Raw genomic sequence first — 23,245 nt, 5'->3', positions numbered from 1 at the left:
TTTCTCTGAAGGGATCTGTGGGCCTTTGTTAGCCGTGCGCGTTACAAATGGTTACAGCGGATGTGCGTTCATAGTATAACATTCCGTTATAGACGGACGGTACGTTCATAGTACGTATGTTTGGTAATATGCAAATTATCAAAGCCTGGGAATAGAGAATTTAGTGTATATAAAGACCAGTGGACCCCTTCAGGGCCGTGTATGCTTTTCTCAGAAGGGATCTGTTGGGCTTGTTTCACGCCGCATGAGTATATAATATGTGAAACAGATTAATAATGCTTTAAACATGCATGTGTGGTATTTATCAGATAAAAGGCAGAAATATACATTTTCTATAAATTTGAGGAATAGCTTTGTGCAAGGTTAGGTTAATGTTTGATTCCTAAAATAGGTTCACAATCCCAAAAACCTGGACATCAGTTTAAATACGGACTGTGGAAAATGGTGGACTGTAACCTCAAATAGCACTTGCAGCTTTTACAAGTGATTGTTTTTAATGGAAAAACTTGACAGCTAAAGAAACAATTTACCATGTCAAATATCCAAGCAGACGTCTCACCTGGAGACGATTTTCCCCTCCATCACGCAGTTTTCAGTGGCGACACAAAACTTGTATCTCAGCTAATCAGGGTTCATGATCTTGCTCAAAAGGATGTTCATGGTGAGGAGTGGCATTTTGACTTTTGGTGACTAAACAAAAAGTAATCATTGATTTTTAGCTCACTAGGGCATGGGAGTAGGATTGTTATTGGTCCCAGCTTGGGCTGATGTTTTAATATTTTGTCTAAGTCATTGCCTAACTTAAGTATTTTTCTTAATTTAAGTATCTCTCTGGTCATATGATATACTTTACTATAATCATAATGTCAAAAAATGCTTTGTTTCCATTGACTTGTTAAACAAAATTCAATAGTTTATGTAAAAAACACCTACCGTATTTCCTTGACTATAAGACAGGGAAATTGGGCCCCAATTTTTAACCTTAAAGTAGGGGGCCGTCATATGCGAGGCTTTAAGAAATTCAGAAAGAATAGAGTCAGAATCAGGATTATTCAACATACGGTATTCGACTGACTGATTTATTGTCTTTTGATGACACCTCAATAAAAGTGACATGATCACACCCATCAGATTAAGACGACCATCTAGCTACAATAATGAGCGATTAAGGATACTTTTGTTTTATTTAGACATTTCTCATGTATCCATGTAACGCTACAACTCTCTACTATTTAACACCAGGCGAAAGAATCTGGTCCGTAATGTCCATGGTCCGTAATGTCTGTTTTTCGGGATACTAACTATCAAGTTTTTTATGTTTTTGTTCAGTTCAAACTAAAAATACTGTTCATTAAAATTTAGCAAAACTAGTTAAAATGCCTTAATGGTGTATACTTTATGGAAAACAGCAACACTTATTAAGTGTTTGGGATTGTGTCCTCCATATCATAACTTGAAGGGTGATTTCCTGTCCATAAAGTAAAAAAAAAATTGACATGAAATTAGTAAGACTGTGAACCTGTACTTTACAGATTTTGTAACATTGACCAAAGATGTTTAATACGAAATGTTAGCTTACTTGAAAATTGTGAAAAACCTTAAGTGTTCGTAATTTGTGGCCACTACCAGTATTGAGCTGTTAGTTGATTTAAAATCTTTCTTAATATTTTCAGGTAATACACCACTGCATTTGGCAGTGATGCTTGGCCATAAAGGTACGAACCATCTGAACAACCTTTTTATAATGAGTTGCTGCTAAAATGTTTTTCATACTGTTTAATTAATCAAGTGTCAAGTCAAGCCTGGCATCTGCACATGTATAATGATATTTTTACCTAAAAAATACATCTTCAGATATTCTAAAAAGAAAAAAGAAAGTTTAAATTTTGTAGGCAATAAGAGCATCATACTCACCTGTCGCCTTTACAACATACAAATAGTGGAACAGTTTAGACAGGTTCTGGTGTTAATAAATAATTTTGATCATTCACGTATGAAATATGGAGTCAAGGTATAAAATCAAGAATTACTGTTAGTATCAGCTTCGACATTTAAATCAATGATCTCTTATTTCAGAATGTATAATGTTGCTGCTCTCCCGAGGAGCACCGGTGAAGGTGAAGAACAACACAGGCTGGACACCGCTTGCAGAAGCTCTCAGCTATGGAGACAGAAAAATAAGTAGGGAATATTCATGTTTTATGGCTAAAAGCGTTACTATCCAAAAATTGATTTTAAGGCAGTTTTCCAAACAATTGAGATCTGTTTTATTGTGAGTTATCTTATACGACTGAATTGAAGGTGTTGATGCAAAAATGAGACAAAAATTACATAAAAGGTAAAAACTGTCAGTCTGTGACAGTGCAGCTTTAATATTGACCTAGACAAAAGATGCTTTCAAGCTGGAAAAAACATTCAGACAAACTTTTCAGGTCTACAAACTGATCTATACTTTTAATTTTGACAGTAAAATTGTAAACATGCAATTATTTTTGGGGGGCTACATGATTGTGAAACTGCCAGATACAGCCAGAATTACTACAGTAAATGGAGCACTTTTATGTTCAAATTCAAAATAAAGCCATGCAAAATAATGCAAATCACTTTGACTGGGTTTTTGCTCATGAGTCACTATTCAAAAACTGACTCGTGAGCAAAAACCCCAGTCAAAGTGATTTGCATTATTTTGCATGTCTTTATTTTGAATTTGAACATAATAGTGCCATTCATGCCAAATCCCCCTGAATTTCTACCCATCCCCTGGTCCCCCGCCGGGGGATCCATATCCCCTGGAATTTAATTTTTTTTTTTTTTTTTTTTTTTCAAAACTTGCTAAAATTGACAGTGGAAAGCATCAATAATATTATGAGTGTGAAATTCCATGAAGGACCATGATGACTAAGTCCAAAAATTATTGTAATTTGAATGTATTTCTGTATTTATTCTTATATTATAAATGCAGATATTGCGCAAATTTACGTCGCGTAAAAATCCCCTGGTGTAATATCAAAATCCCAGTTGGAATTCAGACCAAAATCCCCTGGGAAGCCTCTCAGAAATATGGCATGTATGAGTCACAAACGATTAAAATAAAAGTCCAGTTCTTAACATAAAATATATATATATATATAAGTCATTCAAAAACCTACACAGCTATATAGTAAAACCTTCGGTTAAATCCCCATAAGTCTCGAGGTAATGGTTTCAGAGACATGAGAAATAATGTGTAGGGTTTTAGCCAGGTTTTAAAAAGGACAGGGTGCTACAGAAAAGAGACAGGGTGCTGAAGAACAAAAGGGCACATTCTATCAGGCAGTGAATAATTCAAGCATTATCAATTTCATAAAAAATGTTAGAAGTTGTGCTTTTTAGCTCAACTATTCGAAGAATAAGGAGAGCTATCCTAGTCACCCGAGCGTCGGCGTAACCACTTATTTTAAAGTTTGCGTAACACCTCAAATATTTTCAAAGTCCATTGACATATGGCTTTGAAACTTTGCACACTTGTTCACCATCATACCCCAAACCTGTACACAGGAGGAGGTAAATTAAAAACTATGCCCCTTTTTCTACTTAGAATTTACGTTTACCCCGGTAAGTTTGCGTACCACCTCAAATATTTTCAAAGTCCATTGACATCTGGCTTTGAAACTTCGCACGCTTTTTCACCATCATGCCTCCAACCTGTTCACATGAGGAGGTAATATTATATAATTTTTTCCCCTTTATTATGCGACTTAGAAATTCTGGTTAAGGTCTTGCATGTTAGCACACATAGGATAATATCTCAGCAACTACTTGATGTATTGCATTGAGACTTTATACAATGATAATTAACCACCTTACCTAATTGAATAACCAAGTAAGATAACTGTATTTAGCAAATAATGGCTTAAAAATTCTGGTTAAAATTTTGCATGTAACCACATTTATGTTAATATCTCCGCACATCATGTATTGCATTGAAATCTAATCTAACAGTGATCCATGCATGTTTTGCCAAAACTTTTCAATCCTTACACTGAAAAGCGGCGGAATAGTCGAGCGCGCTTTCTCTGTGACAGCTCTTGTTTGATGTAATAATAGGTTTCAACCCTTAAGTATGTAAAGTTTATTTGAATTGATAATCACTTTTCAAGTTTTAGTCAAAACAAAAGAAATATTTGATTATCTTAAGCATTTAATTCTTTAAAGGCAGGAGGGTGCACATTCTGATCTCCATGAGGGTAGAAGGGTGCTACCAAAGTATGACAGGGTGAAGCACCCTCCAATAACCCTCTCGCTAAAACCTTAACATGTTCTTTTCAGTTGGCATGTTACTGCGGAAGTTAAAGCAGCAGTCCCGTGAGCTGCTGGACCAGAGAAGACCAGCGCTTATACAGGCCTTGGAAGATATAGGAGACTTCTATCTAGAGCTCAAGTGGGACTTCCACAGCTGGGGTTGGTAGTTAAGGGTTCAGTCCAACTGACCTAGTGATTTTTCTCGTTTTGAATCAGGAGCTTTCCTAGGTTACCTTTAGCAAAGTTTATTGTATAAATGTTCATATCTGCTATTATATCATTTAATTAGCATGAGCTTGCAATTCTTAAAGTCTGGGAATTTTCACAGTTTTTAAGGTACAGGTGGTGGAGAAAAAAACACTGTGATCAATGTACTTTTTAATCAACCGAGGGTTGACAAATACAAAGTTTATTTTTTATTAGTAAATTAAAGCTTATTCTTGAACAGACAAATAAAAATTAGGTACATAGTTTAAGTAATACTTCAATGGTATTAAGTGAAGCATTCACATACATGTGTATGCACAAACAAGTCTGTTCATATAAGAAGACACATATGATTGACCTTGAAAATCTGTAGACTTTTTTGTATTTGTTTTTCTTCATACTGATACAGATAATTATTTTCTATGAAATGTTTTCATTTTTATTTCAGTGCCTTTAGTTTCCAGAATTCTGCCATCAGACTTATGCAAAATACACAAAAAAGGATCATGTATAAGGTAACTTATAGGATATTTTGTTTGAAGAATTATGTGCAATCATAATTCATAACATCAACAGCAGGAAATACTAAGCCAGAGTATTAGTTTCCATATGAAATCTCGAGTCTGTATACTTGGTGGAAACCCGTATTGGCCCCAATATCACTAAAATACTTATGTCAAATCCCAGTCTCAACTCATTTTGCCACATGACAGCATAGTTTGATTCAAAATCTTGCATGTTTTCACTCTTTTTCAAAATATACAATAGAACATTTCTTCTTTGGATTCTTGACCAAAGTTTTGAATCAACATGTTCTATGAGAGAATGCTCTTCTAAAAGGTGTATAAACATATATATACGATTTTTAATAACTTTTTATGTAAAGTGGTAAAATAAGTTGAGTCTGAGATTGAGATTTTAAGTACTTTTGTGATATTGGGGCCTGGTGTCCATTTTGATAAGCCATGAGGAAGTTTGCTTGGTGGGGATCGAATCAACAACCTCTTGGGTGAGAGGCAAACACCTGTACCACTAGAGCTCTCCCCTCGTGCTTGTAGCATGTCTTATGTGTCTTTATATGATAATTTGTTCATTATAAATTTTCTTTGTTTATTTGCACTAGCGAATCCAGGGAAGAGGGAAGGCAGCACCCAGTGTACCCCCCCACCCCACCTTAATCGTCCTAGTTTACTTTTTATTTTAATAAAGGAGAAAGAAGTAATAAAATACGCCCAAAATGCACCATTTCAGACCAGAATTATGGGGGATTATCACAAACCCACCTGTCACCACTTAAATTTCCATTCTTAGGGAGGGATGCAATTCACAAGGTTATGCCCCCCTCTAACATGGAATCCTGGATCCGCCTCTGATTTGTATGATGGTATAACATGGTTTTACATATCCTTATTTCATCAGACTAGACACAACATTGGTGGACTTTAACGACATGCGCTGGGAGAGAGGGGACATTACTTTTGTTTTTAACGGAAAGGCGAGTCCTCATAATGCCCTCACCGTCATGGACAACAAGCTTAAGGTCTACCAGAGAATTCGATATGAGGTTTGTAGGATTTTCTTCTCATTATATAAATTAAAAATAGATACACATGTATACAGATAAACAGATGTAAAAGGAAAGAGATGATTCAAGTACAGGTTATGATTTGTGTTGTTTTTTTAGGTACAATTTGAATATTTTCAGGGAAAAATTAAATATAATTATAGTCTGTTTGAAGAGGGAAAATTAAAATCCATTTGTGTCAATTAAATTTTCGATTTAATCAAATTTCAAATGAAAGTTGTTTATTAAATTATTTGGTGACGTCAATTGGAAAACTCTTACTGTATATTTTTATGTAATATGATTTGTCAAATGAATGTTTTGTTCTAGCAGTTCATAAATTTAACATCTTTATTAGAAGTAGACCAAAACGCACTCTGGTGGGAGAAGAATTAAAATGAAAATATCATTATCAGACTTGATTTTCAGAATTGTCGATCACAAATAGATAATGATTTTATGGATATATAATATATATTTGAATGTTGGAAATATTTTTTTTTAAATATTAAAATTTTCTGAAATAACAAAAATGAAAAAAACTTGCCTCTTCAGTTTATTTATAAATATGAAGCTGAAATACAATAACGATTGCCTTGGATAACATATGCTAAATGTACACACTATAAACCGACTTGTTTTGTGGAAATAATGTATTTGTTTCATGTGGTATACACACTGTATACTAGAACATAAATTTTGAGTGAAAAAACCTTTTACTACTTTATACTAAATAGTGCATTTATGGAAAATATAATTTACTGATAACAATATTGTTACCTTGTATTCAATAGCTGAAAACATACAAATATTAAATGACTGGTGGGTCCTAAAAGATTTACAGGGATCAAATATTTTCTCACAAGGTAGAAATACTGTTTTTGCTGCACGTTTTTTTCAAATTAAACGCGGTATCCTTCATAAGAACAATTACTTTCGATATTCATGCATCCTTTTCCGTAAATTAATACAGTTATATTAATTGTGGTTCATTTTATTTTAGAGCAAGAGTGCATCTTTTAATTAAATGTTGTTGTTTTTCAAAACCAGGAGACGGACCAGGAGGTCGAGGAGGAGATAGACATTCTGATGCGCAGTGACATCATGGCCGCCCAGATGTCCACGAAGAACATCACCTTCTCCCGCACACATAGTGGATGGCTCTTTAGGGAAGATAAAACCGTATGTTTACATCGTACCGGTACACTGTAATCTGCACTCTGTAAAGGAGCTCATATTCACACATGACGCTACACTGCATATTTGTGTATGACTGTTAACAAATAAACTTAGCGAATTGTACTTTTCAATAAGTTTCAGCACAGCACAATCGCATTGCCAATTAATTCTTAATGCCAAACTGGCTGCTTAGGACAGTCAATATCACCTTTTGAGAGAGTTCCATTGTCCCTGTATCGTTCTTATGACCATAGTTTAAAGTTGAGATTTAATTGGCCGGTGTGATTTAATTGGCCGGTCGAAGTAAAACCAATGCAAACTCTATAAGATTTCATTCCTTGTCATAGAAAGTTGTATTTTTACTCATGATATCCTGATAAAATTATATAGACTGTGGGCCTATGTACATTTGTAAGTTATATTACAGGGCCAATATTCATAAAGCATCTTAAGTCATTTAAGTGACACTCTTATTCAAAATCAATACATACACGTCATGCATAACAAACATCAGTTTTGACTGATAAACCTATAACTACTTACTTAATAATGCATTTATGGAAAATATTAATTACTGATAACAAGATTGTAACTGTGTATTTAATAGAAGAAAGTGCAACAATGTTAAATGATTGGTGAATGATAAAAGATTTACTGTGGTCTACTATAGTCTTATAAGGTAGAAATACCATGTGTTATGCTAATTTCTTTCAAAATAAACTCGGTATTCTTATAAGAACCATTTTTTTAGTTATTTATTCATCCCTTATGTAATATAAAAACAATTTTATTAATTGTGGTAAATCTTATTTGGGAGTAAGAGTGCATCTTTAACTTAAGTTTATTTCTTAAATTTTTCATACCGTAGTCTAATTTAAAGGAAAGTATAAGTGTTTTTTTTTATCTATTTTTGATAAGATCACTGACAATAAAGTATTTCAGATTTTTTTGAATTATTGTATCATATGATCAGTGAAGTACTTCACTTGAAAAATGGCTTAAGATAGGAAACGACTTAAGATAGGAAACGACTTAAGATAGGAAACGACTTAAGATAGGAAACGACTTAAGATAGGAAAATGACTTAAGATAGGAAACGACTTAAGATAGGAAACGACTTAAGATAGGAAACGACTAAAGATAGGAGATGACTTAAGATGTTTGATGGATTTCGGCCCAGAAGAAAGGGTTTGATTAAATGTTTATAATGTAATGTAGGCACCATTGTTGATCAGTCTCTATTCATTTATGTACATTGACAAACTCCATATTTCATGTTTATTTTGCAGGAGAATATAGGCGAGTATGCAGCTGAGTTCTTCAACATCAATGGTTTAGTATTGGAGTCCAAGAAAAGGTTAGCTTCAGTATTTGCAAAAAATTATTTCATATGGATTATGATTTGCTAAACTTTAATTTTGTAAGATGTATTTGAAAAGAGATTTTTTTACATCTTTGACACACCCCTCACTCATTTTTACCGAAAGTAAGTTAAAAATTCTAAAAAGGTGCAAGTCTAGCACAGTCATTAAAATTAGTCTTTGGGATGAAAAAGCCTGTATTAATATACTACTGCTTGGCATTACGTTTTTGAACATGCCATGCTGTATGAAACAGTTTTTTGAGCAAGCTCAGAATGCATTTTACCAGTGCAGTGTCTGTACAACAGAAATATGAAAATATGCAAGAAAATGGTCTAAGGAATTAGGAATTTATCACTTGCCATGTTTTATAAATGTGACCCCGGTTGTACAATTAAGTACCCAGTGCCCAGTTAGGTACACAATGAATCTTCTTATTTGTTAGATAAGAATAACCTGGTTACTACTAAAGAAAGCTACTTAAAAATGCACAAACAGATGCAATGAATTTATAATTATAGAAGTTATTTTATTGCTTTATCCACATTTTAAGGTTTGCTGATCCACGAGTCGTTTAGGTGTCTTTAACAGAAAGCACTGTTTGGATTTAACTCAAACAGTGTACTATTTTCCCCTGTATAAGGTTACCAGACAGCTGCTTTAGTATATTGACTGCCTTAAGAGATTATTATAGATATATAACTTTATTTTCCAGACGAGAGCACCTGTCTCAAGAGGATATACAGAAGAACAAGGCAATGGTGGAGAACCTTACCAAGGGATCCTGGGATAACAAAGAGGTAGGTCTTGAGTGGGGGTGTAATGATATACTGTGAGAAAGGTCTTGAGTGGGGGTGTAGTAATATACTGTGAGGTAGGTCTTGAGTGGGGGTGTAATGATATACTGTGAGAAAGGTCTTGAGTGGGGATGTAGTGATATACTGTGAGAAAGGTCTTGAGTGGGGGTGTAGTGATATACTGTGAGGTAGGTCTTGAGTGGGGGGTGTAGTGATATACTGTGAAAAAGGTCTTGAGTGGGGGTGTAGTGATATACTGTGAGAAAGGTCTTGAGTGGGGTGGTGTAGTGGTATACTGTGAGGTAGGTCTTGAGTGGGGGTAAAGTGATATACTGTGAGGTAGGTCTTGAGTGGGGGTGTAGTGATATACTGTGATAAAGGTCTTGAGTGGGGTGGTGTAGTGGTATACTTTGAGGTAGGTCTTGAGTGGGGTGGTGTAGTGATATAATGTGAGGTTGGCCATGAGTGGGGTGGTGTAGTGGTATACTGTCAGGTAGGTCTTGAGTGGGGTAGTGTAGTGATATACTGTGCGGTTGGCCATGAGTGGGTTAGTGTAGTGATATACTGTGAGGTTGTCCATGAGTGGGATAGTGTAGTGATATACTGTGAGGTTGTCCATGAGTGGGGTGGTGTAGTGATATATTGTGAGGTTGGCCATGAGTGGGGTAGTGTAGTGATATACTGTCATGTAGGCCTTGAGTGGGGTGGTGTAGTGATATACTGTCATGTAGGCCTTGAGTGGGTGGTGAAGTGATATACTGTGAGGTTGGCCATGAGTGGGGTAGTGTAGTGATATACTGTGAGGTTGGCCATGAGTGGGATAGTACAGTGATATACTGTGAGGTTGGCCATGAGTGGGGTAGTGTAGTGATATACTGTGAGGTTGGCCATGAGTGGGGTAGTGTAGTGATATACTGTGAGGTTGGCCATGAGTGTGGTGGTGTAGTGATATACTGTGAGATTGACCATGAGTGGGGTAGTGTAGTGATATACTGTGAGGTTGGCCATGAGTGGGGTAGTGTAGTGATATACTGTCATGTAGGCCTTGAGTGGGTGGTGAAGTGATATACTGTGAGGTTGGCCATGAGTGGGGTAGTGTAGTGATATACTGCGAGGTTGGCCATGAGTGGGGTAGTACAGTGATATACTGTGAGGTTGGCCATGAGTGGGGTAGTGTAGTGATATACTGTGAGGTTGGCCATGAGTGGGGTAGTACAGTGATATACTGTCATGTAGGCCTTGAGTGTGGTGGTGTAGTGATATACTGTCATGTAGGCCTTGAGTGGGGTGGTGTAGTGATATACTGTCATGTAGGCCTTGAGTGGGTGGTGAAGTGATATACTGCGAGGTTGGCCATGAGTGGGGTAGTGTAGTGATATACTGTGAGGTTGGCCATGAGTGGGGTAGTACAGTGATATACTGTCATGTAGGCCTTGAGTGTGGTGGTGTAGTGATATACTGTCATGTAGGCCTTGAGTGGGGTGGTGTAGTGATATACTGTCATGTAGGCCTTGAGTGGGTGGTGAAGTGATATACTGCGAGGTTGGCCATGAGTGGGGTAGTGCAGTGATATACTGTGAGGTTGGCCATGAGTGGGGTGGTGCAGTGATATACTGTGAGGTTGGCCATGAGTGGGGTAGTGTAGTGATATACTGTCATGTAGGCCTTGACTGTGGTGGTGTAGTGATATACTGTGAGGTGGGCCATGAGTGGGGTAGTATGGTGATATACTGTCATGTAGGCCTTGAGTGTGGTGGTGTAGTGATATACTGTCATGTAGGCCTTGAGTGGGGTGGTGTAGTGATATACTGTCATGTAGGCCTTGAGTGGGTGGTGAAGTGATATACTGCGAGGTTGGCCATGAGTGGGGTAGTGCAGTGATATACTGTCATGTAGGCCGTGACTGTGGTGGTGTAGTGATATACTGTGAGGTTGGCCATGAGTGGGGTGGTGTAGTGATATACTGTGATGTAGGCCTTGAGTGGGGTGGTGTAGTGATATACTGTCATGTAGGCCTTGAGGGTGGTGGTGTAGTGATATACTGTGAGGTAGGCCTTGAGTGGGGTGGTGTAGTGATATACTGTCATGTAGGCCTTGAGGGTGGTGGTGTAGTGATATACCGTGAGGTAGGCCTTGAGTCGGGGGGTGTAGTGATATACTGTGAGGTTGGCCATGAGTGGGGTAGTGTAGTGATATACTGTGAGGTTGGCCATGAGTGGGGTGGTGTAGTGCTATACTATGAGGTTGGCCATGAGTGGGGTGTAGTGATATACTGTAAGGTTGGTCATGAGTGGGGTGGTGTAGTGATATACTGTGAGGTTGGCCATGAGTGGGGTAGTGTAGTGATATGCTGTGAGGTAGGCCTTGAGTGTGTTGTAGTGATATACTGTGATGTTGGCCATCAGTGGGGTAGTGTAGTGATATACTGTGAGGTTGGCCATGAGTGGGGTAGTGTAGTGATATACTGTGAGGTAGGCCTTGAGTGTGGTGTAGTGATATACTGTGAGGTTGGCCATGAGTGGGGTAGTGTAGTGATATACTGTGAGGTAGGCCTTGAGTGTAGTGGTGTAGTGATATACTGTAAGGTTGGTCATGAGTGGGGTGGTGTAGTGATATACTGTGAGGTTGGCTGTGAGTGGGGTAGTGTAGTGATATGCTGTGAGGTAGGCATTGAGTGTGTTGTAGTGATATACTGTGATGTTGGCCATAAGTGGGGTAGTGTAGTGATATACTGTGAGGTTGGCCATGAGTGGGGTAGTGTAGTGATATACTGTCATGTAGGCCTTGAGTGGGGTGTAGTGATATACTGTGAGGTTGGCCATGAGTGGGGTAGTGTTGTGATATACTGTCATGTAGGCCATGAGTGGGGTGGTGTAGTGATATACTATGAGGTAGGTCTTGAGTGGGGTAGTGTAGTGATATACTGTGAGGTTGGCCATGAGTGGGGTGGTGTAGTGATATACTGTGAGGTAGGCCTTGAGTGTGGTGTAGTGATATACTGTGAGGTTGGCCATGAGTGGGGTAGTGTAGTGATATACTGTGAGGTAGGCCTTGAGTGTGGTGTAGTGATATACTGTGAGGTTGGCCATGAGTGGGGTAATGTTGTGATATACTGTCATGTAGGCCATGAGTGGGGTGGTGTAGTGATATACTGTGAGGTTGGCCATGAGTGTGGTGTAGTGATATACTGTGAGGTTGGCCATGAGTGGGGTAATGTTGTGATATACTGTCATGTAGGCCATGAGTGGGGTGGTGTAGTGATATACTGTGAGGTTGGCCATGAGTGGGGTGGTGTAGTGATATACTGTGAGGTTGGCCATGAGTGGGGTGGTGTAGTGATATACTGTGAGGTAGGTCTTGAGTGTGGTGTGGTGATCTACTGTGAGGTTGGCCATGATTGGGGTAGTGTAGTGATATACTGACATGTAGGCCATGAGTGGGGTGGTGTAGTGATATATTGTGAGGTTGGCCGTGAGTGGGGTGGTGTAGTGTTATCTTGAGTGGGGTGGTGTAGTGATGTACTGTGATATAGGCCTTGAGTGGGGTGGTGTTGTGATATACTTTGAGGTAGGTCTTGAGTGGGGTGGTGTAGTGATATACTATGAGGTAGGTCTTGAGTGGGGTGGTGTAGTGATATACTGTGAGGTAGGCCTTGAGTGGGGTGGTGTAGTGATATACTGTGAGGTTTGCCATGAGTGGGGTGGTGTAGTGATATACTGTGATGTAGGCCTTGAGTGATGTAGTGATATACTGTGATGTAGGCCTTGAGTGGGGTGGTGTAGTGATATACTGTCATGTAGGCCTTGAGGGTGGTGGTGTAGTGATATACTGTGAGGTAGGCCTTGAGTGGGATGGTGTAGTGATATACTGTCATGTAGGCCTTGAGGGTGGTGGTGTAGTGATATACTGTGAGGTAGGCCTTGAGTCGGGTGGTGTAGTGATATACTGTGAGGTAGGTCTTGAGTGGGGTAGTGTAGTGATATACTGTGGGTTAAGCCATGAGTGGGGTAGTGTAGTGATATACTGTGAGGTAGGCCTTGAGTGGGGGTGTAGTGATATACTGTGAGGTAGGTTTTGAGTGGGTGGTTTAGTGATATACTGCGAGGAAGAGCTTAAGAGGGGTAATGTAGTGATACACTGTGAGTCAGTACTTTTTTCATTTCATATTAATTGTGTTATTCCCTCCCTTTAAAGACTTTTAAAGATTTTTTTATGAGCCATAGGCATTTTTTAATAGGTAAAAGAAACTTTATGCAGTTAATTTGTCTAAACGAAATCTGACCCTTAATGTGAATCTGTTATGCTTAACATATTTGGTAAATATTGTGGCCCCGAGATTTAAAGCCCACAATGGACTCATGACTCTTTTAATGACGGTCCAATCTGTGCTGAAAATGTTGCTTAACCTCATAACATACATGTGTACAAACAAATTGATGTTCTTGCACAGAATTGCAAAGTCAGCTTTACCACATTTGAATATTTTATTTTTTTTCAGATTTATTGCGTGCTACTAATTATTTAATTTAAGCTATGCCCTCTATCAAGAAAAATAACTACTGCTCACTATCAGTGAAATAATTCTATTCACATACATATTGCAGTTTAGTCGTCGATCATCACTGCCACCCCCAGAGTCACCAACTGTCTTGTGGGAAGAGTACATATCAGCTCCCATAGGTAACGTTCCATGCATTGGCAGGCCACACTTGTCCAAGGAGAGCCAGAAAAACTTCAAAGCTACAATAGCCATGGTAAGTATCTTTAAGGCTACAGTAGCCATGTTAATTGCCTTTAAGGCTACAATAGCCATGGTAAGTGCCTTTAAGGCTACAGTAGCCATGTTAATTGTCTTTAAGGCTACAATAGCCATGGTAATTGTCTTTAAGGCTACAGTAGCCATGGTAAGGTTACTATAGCCATTGTATATAATTTTAAGGCTTCTATAGCCATGGTTATTGTATTGAATGCTATAATAGCCATGGATAGTGGCTTTAAGGCTTCTATAGCCATGGTAAGTGTCTTGAATGCTACAATAGCCATTGTTAGTGGTTTTAAGGCTAATATTGCCATGGTAACTATATTAAAGGTTACTATAGCCATTGTATATGATTTTAAGGCTTCTATAGCCATGGTTAGTGTCTTGAATGCTACAATAGCCATGGTTAGTGGTTTTAAGGCTAATATTGCCATGGTAACTATATTAAAGGTTACTATAGCCATTGTATATGATTTTAAGGCTTCTATAGCCATGGTTATTGTATTGAATGATATAATAGCCATGGATAGTGGCTTTAAGGCTAATATAGCTATGGTAAGTGTCTTGAATGCTACAATAGCCATGGTTAGTGGTTTTAAGGCTAATATTGCCATGGTAACTATATTAAAGGTTCCTATAGCCATTGTATATAATTTTAAGGCTTCTATAGCCATGGTTATTGTATTGAATGCTATAATAGCTATTGTTAGTGGCTTTAAGGCTTATATAGCTAAGGTTAGTATCTTTAAGGCTATTATAACCATTGTAAGCATATTAAACGCTACAGTAGCCTTGGAAATTATCTTTTAGGCTACAATAGACATGGTAATTGTCTTGAATTATCATAGCATTGGTGTTGTTGTTGTTGTTATCAATGTTCAAAAACATTAACCTTGGTCGCAACTCAAAACCTGTTCCAAGATATCCAAATGAAACTTGGTACACATGTTGCCAGAGACAACATGTTTATTTAGATGCCATTGTTAGACTTGAAAACATCAGACAAATGGTGATTTATGCAAGTGGAGATCTTGTTCAGTAATGGAAAAATGGAGTATTGAAAAAAGTCAATTAAAGGCAATGTTAATATTTTCCTTCCCTTAGCAATATAATGTTGATGTTCACATTCTAATAATGTTGATGTTCACATTTTTATTCTCAAACAAGATAATCTATTAATTGAAACTGACATGTACTGTATATGTCTCTATGCATGGAAATCTCTATCCACATGCATAAACATATTGAAGTATTATGTTTGATCTACAGGTACGTGCCCTATTGTAAAGGTTTTCATGCCAGAATTTACTTATTGTACTCTATTTCTTTCAGAGCAAAGACTTTCCAATGACAGTGGATGTGTAAGTTTACTTTTGAATGGCTATTGTTTTAGAATTCACTTTGAAAATTTAAAGCTGGACTCTCACAGATTTTAAGTGTTAAGTTTTTGTCTCAAAATCAGCTGATTTTGGTATCAATGCATTCAATTCATTCAAATAAGTTAACTCACAATAGAACAGATCTCAATTGTTTGGGAAAATGCTGAAAATTTCAGTTTTAGTAATGCTTTTAGCCATGAAACATCAATTCTCGAAAGTAAATATGAAAAACTGCGATCTGATCTTTTGTCAGCAGTCTTGTATCACTGGTTTCCAGACATGTACAAAAAACTTGGCTCATTCTAAGACAAAAAATAAAAAAGTTGTCAAAAAGGTCAATCTGTGAGTGTACAGCTTTAAAGATTAAATAAAAGTGGTTAATATTTGGCAATGTCAGTGTCTTGAAGAAAAATCATGTTAGAAAAATCATACTAGTAGTAACTTTAGCATTATTTAAAATCATTAAATGAATATATATATCGCCATAATGTAATCAAATGAGTCCTAAATGTTTGATCTAAATTTAGAACAATGGTCTCAAATGAAGGTTCGGGACAGAGTCTTTTTTTTTTTAAGTGCATTCAAAACAGCAAAGCAAGTCAGAAATGCTTACCATGACATTTTGGTATATTGTGTATTAAACAATTGAAACTTTATGTTTTTAATTGCAATCATCACAAATGGTCAACATTGACTAAAAATCAGAAAATTCAATCTATTTATTTAAGGTCGAAAAAGCACTTTAGTGTTGAGGTATTTTTCCAGATGGGGCAGGTTGCCCGAAACACAGGTAAATTTTTTAGGGCTTAGAAAAACAGATGAGCATTGTCATCAGGCAATCATGCTTTTAGGGCTCTCATTAAAATGTGATCCAGTTTGGTTTGGCATAGATTTTGTTTGAATTTGTTCAATACCTCTGGATTTCCAGGTTGCTAGATGTACTGGAGGTGATAGCACCCTTTAAACAGTTCCAGAAACTCAGAGACTTCATGGAGAATAAACTTCCCCCTGGTTTCCCTGTTAAACTGGGTATGTAATTTCTTTGGTCAGGAGTTCTAAGTACCTATTTTGTTATCTTTTTATATGTCCCTTTTGATGGAATTGATGCAGTTTCTTCCTCTCTGAAGTATTTGAGGCCATGTTTGTTTTGTAAAGTAAGAGAATACCTCCTCAAGTATTATTCCCTAAACACGATTCAAGCGTCAATTTTTTGTCAGGATTTTAAGCACCAATTTTTGGTCAGGATTTCAATAATCATTTGTATAAATGTATTTTAAAATGACATTCTCCATCATTCCGCTTATCACGAAAAGCCCAATTGTTGTGAATAACATAGAAGTTGTTTAAAGAAAGATTTAATAGTATAACCATATTTTGTTTACTAAAATTGTAAAATTTCAATTTAAAAATGCCATCTTATAGATTCTTATGATTATGCTGACTTCAGTGGCAAATGATAAATTTTTGGACCACACTCCATCACCTTTTAGTCCATAATGCTTACATATATTTCACCTGTTTCAGAGTTGCCAGTCTTCCCCACAGTAACTGCCAAAGTGACATTCTGTTTCTTTGAATGGCGGGATGACCTTTCAGACGAGCTTTTCTCTATTCCGTCCACGTATCTCGAGGACCCAACCCGATTTCCCGATTTATGACTCCTGCAAGACATCTCCCTGGTGGAGATTATATGTACATTCCGAGAAATCGATAACTATCAGCCTAGGGAAAAGGATACTGATAACAGTTTGAAAACAGATGGTTGGTTCAGAAAAAAGGATATTCATATGCCATGGAAATTTGATTTTTGTAGTGCACAGAAAATGAATATTCATGGAATAGTGGACCATGACCGGGCGATCAGTCAAAAAGTTAATATTTGTCGGCCAGTTGACCAAGAAATTAGTATTCATTGGCCAGTTTCAGACCAGAATTTATGTATAAATGAAACAAAAGGGGCCAAAGGTGTGTTGTGGGATGAGATGTGTGGATTGTGTGGGGCCCTGGTTGGTGATAGTTCACTCTCTCAGGACTACAGGGAAAAACATGACAGTGATATTTACTCATTTAGTGCCCTATATCAATGTGATGAATCATTGCCTGCTAAACAACGTGAAGTCGATGGTGATCATAAAACTGGTCCGAGCGGAACAAGATGTATTGAAAATGAACAAATATCTTCTGTGGATCCTGAACATGGCACATACACACGCAGCTCTGCTTCTAAAAATGACAATCAAGACATTTTAGGACATGAGGAAGATGCTGATTTATTGAAACTAAAACATAAGAGTATATATAGTAAACCTGATTCACACGATTGCCTTAGGTTATCGGAATACTTCAGTGAATGCCAATCTGAAAGCAAGAGTAAAGCAATGGGGTATTCTGAAGTCTGTAAGGCTGGTACAATTCAAGAAAGGCTTTCCAGTCTTTATAATTATGGGAGTGGAGAAGAAAATGAGAAGGAGTTGTTAGTAGACGAGCAACAGAGGGAACGTTATCGTAGCAGAGTGTGTATGTCAAGTGATTTAAACAGCCTTCTGCTTAATGTTGGCAGCTTTTGTGAGGCTTGTAAGACCTATGTAAGTTGTTCGTTGCCTAGGCCAGAAATTAAATCTATGGATGATACTTCAAGGAGTAAAACCGATAATAAAGGGCTTGGGGCAATCATCGACTCTCACATGGAACAAAATATTGGGAAAGAACATATGAACTTTGTGGACAGAAAACGAGGATTACAAAAAAAGACGATCCTTGCGGTAGATATTCCTCTGACAAACTTTGGAAGCGCCAGTACTGAGATGGTTATGCTCTTTCATTGAAGATATACATGAATTTTCAGTAGAATATTCTCAAGATCAGACTATTTATTGGCAAATTTGAAGTTATTTTTAGAATTTTTTGGCCAATTTGAGGTATATTTCAGAAATTTTGACAAGTTTTGAAGTAATTTCTCAAATATTTGATATGCCACAGTATTCCACATCTACAAGCCAATATTTAGAAACTGTATATGCAAGTTAGTATGTAACTCCAAGAATGCATGTATTTGTGGTATGCTTATTTATGTTTGAAACAAATTTTAAGCTCTGTCGTTTTTTCTCAAGTTTTCGTGAAAATTCTGATTTAAATAGTTCTTGACTTGTAATGAATATTACTTAAAAGGATCTAAGTATAATTAAGATGTAAAATCATAATTTGTAACATACATTGTGGAATGAACAAGAAATAATAAAATGGCAATTCCAAACACTCGTACAGAACCTCCGTAATAATAATATCTGTCATGTGTTCCCGTTCCGGATAGAAAAATCTGACCCGAGGGCACCTGCATTGCCAGGTAACGAGGCTTGCCGAGTTACCGGCTACGCAGCGTGCCCGAGGGTCGGATTTTTCTACATGACAGATATTATTATTACACATGATAGATTTTTTTTCTAGCATACCTTAAATAACATTTTTTGTGAAGAAAAAACATAAGAAAGCGCGTTTTTGTACATTTCACCAAAAAGCGCGTGCGATGATGTTTACTGACGTCATGACGCGCAGTAATTTGTATTCACTGCATATGTCAATAAGTTCCTTCCCTATCACGTCTTTTAAGGGTTATTTTGTTTTGTTTTTAAGGAATATTTTTGTAAAGTTAATGTTAATGGGACTCATCTATTGAAATCGCACAACTACGGTTACATTTAGTTTTTAATAATAGAAATTGAAGGTATTACGTCACAGCAGGTGACTCATCTGGCATGGGGGGATGCCAGATGGAGTTTTCCAGCACGGCTGAAATCACTGGAAATGCCTATCCGGTGTGCTAGAAAGTGTTGTATGGGTTTCTATTGATAAAAAAAACAACTTAAGTTTATGGAAGAATGACAAAAGGTTCTTTAATGCATCTCTTTCATGATTTAAAGGGACTAAACGCCATATGATACAATTGCAAGAAAAAAAAAATATTCAAAAATTTACATAAAACTGCCATTGTTGTGTAAACGCATTGAATCTTACTTATGTATCACAATGCTTACGACACTTGCGTCTTTTGCAGTTTTTGCGCATTTTTCAAATGCCAAATTAACTGGGTTTGCCTACCACGTAAATTCCAGTAAGTTATATCTTTGATATATTTATCTGTACTCATAAACAGATATGATTTAAACTGGGAAACCATTACGCGCTATTTTGAAACAGGTAAACTCAGATGAGACAGAAACATAATTGTTTCGTTTATTCTTTTTATCATGTAAAATTGAGTATCATCAGCGTTCTACTAGCTTGCATTGACAATTCTAGGCTTGTTTTGAGGAAAAAAATGTATTTTCCGACTTTTGTACAATCTGGTGTCTAGTCCCTTTAATGTCTCTTGGGACCCATACATTTTCATTTTTCATGCTATATTGGGCCATGTGTTCGAACAATTTTTCATTTTCACTCTCATTTTGCCCTCATATGTGTTGATGAGATCTGACGTTAGAATGGTCATTATTCTTGATCACAAACACTTATGCTTACATGTTGGTGTATTTAAACATGTAGTTAACCTGTAATTTGTCTTTCATTTATGATTGCAATGTTAGCGTGGTTTGTTTTGAAAAGTCTCACTCTTGCATTATTCCAATTGGAAACTTATTTTACATGTTATTTAAAGATGCACTCTTACTCCCAAATAAGATTTACCACAATTAATAATATGTTTTTAAAATTCCAAAAAGAATGAATGTGTTGAAAACAATGGTTCTTATGAAGGATACAGAGTTTAAATTGAAAGAAATGAGCATTAAACATGGTATTTCTACCTCATAAGACTATAGTAGACCACAGTCAGTCTTATAGCATTCACCAATCATTTAATATTTTTGCACTTTCTGCTATTAAATACACAGTTACAATCGTGTTATCAGTAATTGATATTTTCCATAAATGCATTATTTAGTAAGTAGTTAAAGGTTTATCAGTCAAAAATGATGTTTGTTATACATGTGTATGTAATGGTACCTGGTATAATATACATGTTATTGTATTGATTTTGAATAAGCTTGTCACTTTAGTAACATTTCCATGTCATTTTCAGCCATATATTTATAGATCATGTATAAATAGATAAATCCATGTAAAGAGCTAGCATAAACAATTTCTTTGAAATTACAAAAATTAAACACTGAAATTAATTTTTTGTACAAATCAATTTCTGACAACAGCCCTATCATTTAAGGGACATATTCCTATATTTTAGGGATGCATTTTTGTGTGCTTATTATTTTTTGTTAACATGATTTCCTATAGTGGTGCTTTTATGTTTGCTGTTTGACTGTACAATGCAATTTTTAGAATTGTTATTTGTTTGCCTAATTCATATGTTTCTTGTTTTCGTTGTAATGCTATTTCTTTTTTAGTATATGTTATTTATATTAATGTAGTGCTGTTGCTTTATGCTACCCAAAATTACGTTGCTTTTATTGACCATTAAAATTGGAAAAAAAAACCTTAAAGCTGCACTCTCACAGATTGAACGTGACAACTTTTTTATTTTTTGACTTGGAACGAAACAATTTTTGCGAAATCCATGGAAACCAGTTTTATAAGACTGCTGACAAAAAAAATTAGATCGCAGATTTTTATATTTAAGTTCAAAAATTGATGTTTTATGCATTTTTCTTAAACCGTTAGTAACGGTTTAAGCCATAAAACATTAATTTTGGAAAGAAATATGAAAATCTGCGATCTGATTTTTTTGTCAGCAATCTTAAATAATTGGTTTGCAGATATTTACACAAAAATTTGCTCGTTCCAAGACAAAAAATAAAAAAGTTGTAAAAATGGTAAATTTGTGAGAGTGCAGCTTTAATGCCAGTTTTGATATAGGCTGCATTTTCTAGTGTTAGACTGTTTTTCTACTGTAGGAAAACTACTTATTTTGCTAGTCTTTGTTTAAAACATTGTTTTTGGATAAAGTTGACAGCATTCCTAGAAATGATTTGCATAATTACGGTATATATTATTGATTTCATATGAAATTTTCTGTCTGTTTGTAGTATATTAGTGTTACATGAATGCATAAAACAAAATGTGATATTTGGCAATTGCAGATTATTGTATTAAACTTGTTGATATGGTTGTTTTTGTTATTCACTGGACATCTTGACAGCCATTAAGGTTTACTTCCTGAATAATGCTGACAGAAGGGAGAGCAGTTATCTCTGTTTGCCAATTTCTTTGTCTGCCCTAAGGTAGGGTTTTAGATGAAGAGTTATGGAAGGGTGCTGCACCCTGCCCTATTTTAGTTGCACCCTTCTGCCCCCATATGGAGACACACATGGGCACCCTTCTGCCTTCAAAGAATTAAATGCTCAAGGCACTTCAAAGTCAAATTCATTTCATAACAGTGCAAAGCAAGAAAAAACAGAAAGTAAGACTAGAAGCTAAATGGTGACATGTCAAGCCCTTTATAAGAGCCTCTAACACAGACGTAATACTTTTTCATGCAATTGCAATACAGAATAACATGACTTTCAACAATTGAACCTGTGACACTCCACCACATTTAATTGAACCTCTGTTGCAAGTTTTTTGAAAATCCTATGCATGGTAAAGATACAGGAAAGTGAAAGAATTCAGAATCTGCTTAAAACAGTGGCAGCACAGAAAGCTCACACTCATGGGAAAAGTTACGGTCGTTAAAACCTTTGCACTTCCGAAACTTATATACCCTTTTGCGGTTCTCCCTAATCCAAGTAAACAAACAATTGACGACATTAAAAAAGCAGTTTTTGAGTTTTTGTGGGACAATAAACCCAATAAGATTAAAAGAAATATAATATGTCAAAACTATGAATATGGAGGTCTAAAATTAACAGATATAGAACACTTCCTAGGCTCACTAAAATCTCTATGGATTAAACTATATCTAGACCCAAATAATGATGGGGATTGGAAAATATTTATGCACGAAAAACTAAAGAAATATGGAAACGATCTTATTTTTGAATCCAATCTAGACCAAAATGAAATTAAACACATTTCTCAAGAAAAAACCTTTTTGAACGACGTATTGAAGTCGTGGATAAATATTAAAAGTAATACGATGAAAATAATAAAATCACTAAAAGCAAAATGGTGATATGGAATAACAAATTACTGAAACAAAATGGTCGCACCTATTTTTATAAAGAATGGTATCAGAAGGGTATTAAGCTATTTGAACACATTTACGATTATAGAGCAAAGACCTACTACAAGTTTAATGAACTTAGATTTCTGTATGACCTTAATGAACAAGATTTTCTAAAATATCTAACACTTGTTAATTCAATACCAGAATCATTAAAAACGAAACTTATGTCAGAAATGATTAACCAAATACCACAAGATAAATTAACTGATAAATTACTGAAATCGAAACAGACTAATAAATTCCATTATTCATTACAGCAAAGAGATATTTTAAAACCGTCGTCAGAAAGAAAATGGCGAACATTATTTCCAAGTTTAGATGACGACAAAAAATGGCAGTCAATTTACAGGCAAACATATATTACTACAATAGACACGTGTCTGCGCAGTTTTCAGTATAAATTTTTATTAAGAATAATACCGACAAATAAATATCTTTATAAATGTAAAATAAAATCAACACCTCTATGTGACTTTTGTAGCATAGAAACAGAAACAATAGAGCACGTATTCTGGGACTGCCAGAAGATACAACCTTTATGGGA

At 36.2% G+C, this 23,245-nt stretch overlaps 1 protein-coding gene across 1 annotated transcript; it reads left to right on the top strand.

The window, feature by feature from the left end:
* Nucleotides 1-497: 497 nt before the first annotated feature.
* LOC128215534 (ankyrin repeat domain-containing protein 13C-like) lies at nt 498-17,194 on the top strand. The gene is made up of 13 exons (XM_052922218.1): nt 498-661; nt 1,674-1,715; nt 2,077-2,181; nt 4,309-4,440; nt 4,937-5,003; nt 5,908-6,052; nt 7,103-7,234; nt 8,521-8,588; nt 9,308-9,392; nt 13,994-14,143; nt 15,481-15,509; nt 16,456-16,556; nt 17,052-17,194. Exons 1-13 carry the CDS (start codon nt 532-534, stop codon nt 17,183-17,185), a joined length of 1,320 nt encoding a protein of 439 aa, XP_052778178.1. The 5' UTR covers nt 498-531; the 3' UTR covers nt 17,186-17,194.
* The last annotated feature ends 6,051 nt before the right edge of the window (nt 17,195-23,245 follow it).

The sequence above is a fragment of the Mya arenaria genome, chromosome 13 (genome assembly GCF_026914265.1).
Source record: "Mya arenaria isolate MELC-2E11 chromosome 13, ASM2691426v1".
NCBI classification, from domain to species: Eukaryota; Metazoa; Mollusca; class Bivalvia; order Myida; family Myidae; genus Mya; species Mya arenaria.
The sequence above is the reverse complement of the archived record's forward strand: the minus strand, read 5'-3'. Positions and strand labels throughout refer to the sequence as shown.

Excerpts from the sequence above, each read along its gene's own strand:
- LOC128215534 (XM_052922218.1), top strand. The coding sequence starts at position 532 with ATGTCAAATATCCAAGCAGACGTCTCACCTGGAGACGATTTTCCCCTC. Across the intron at positions 5,004-5,907 it reads AAAAAAGGATCATGTATAAG|ACTAGACACAACATTGGTGG; the intron begins GTAACTTATAGG and ends TTATTTCATCAG. Across the intron at positions 6,053-7,102 it reads ACCAGAGAATTCGATATGAG|GAGACGGACCAGGAGGTCGA; the intron begins GTTTGTAGGATT and ends TTTCAAAACCAG.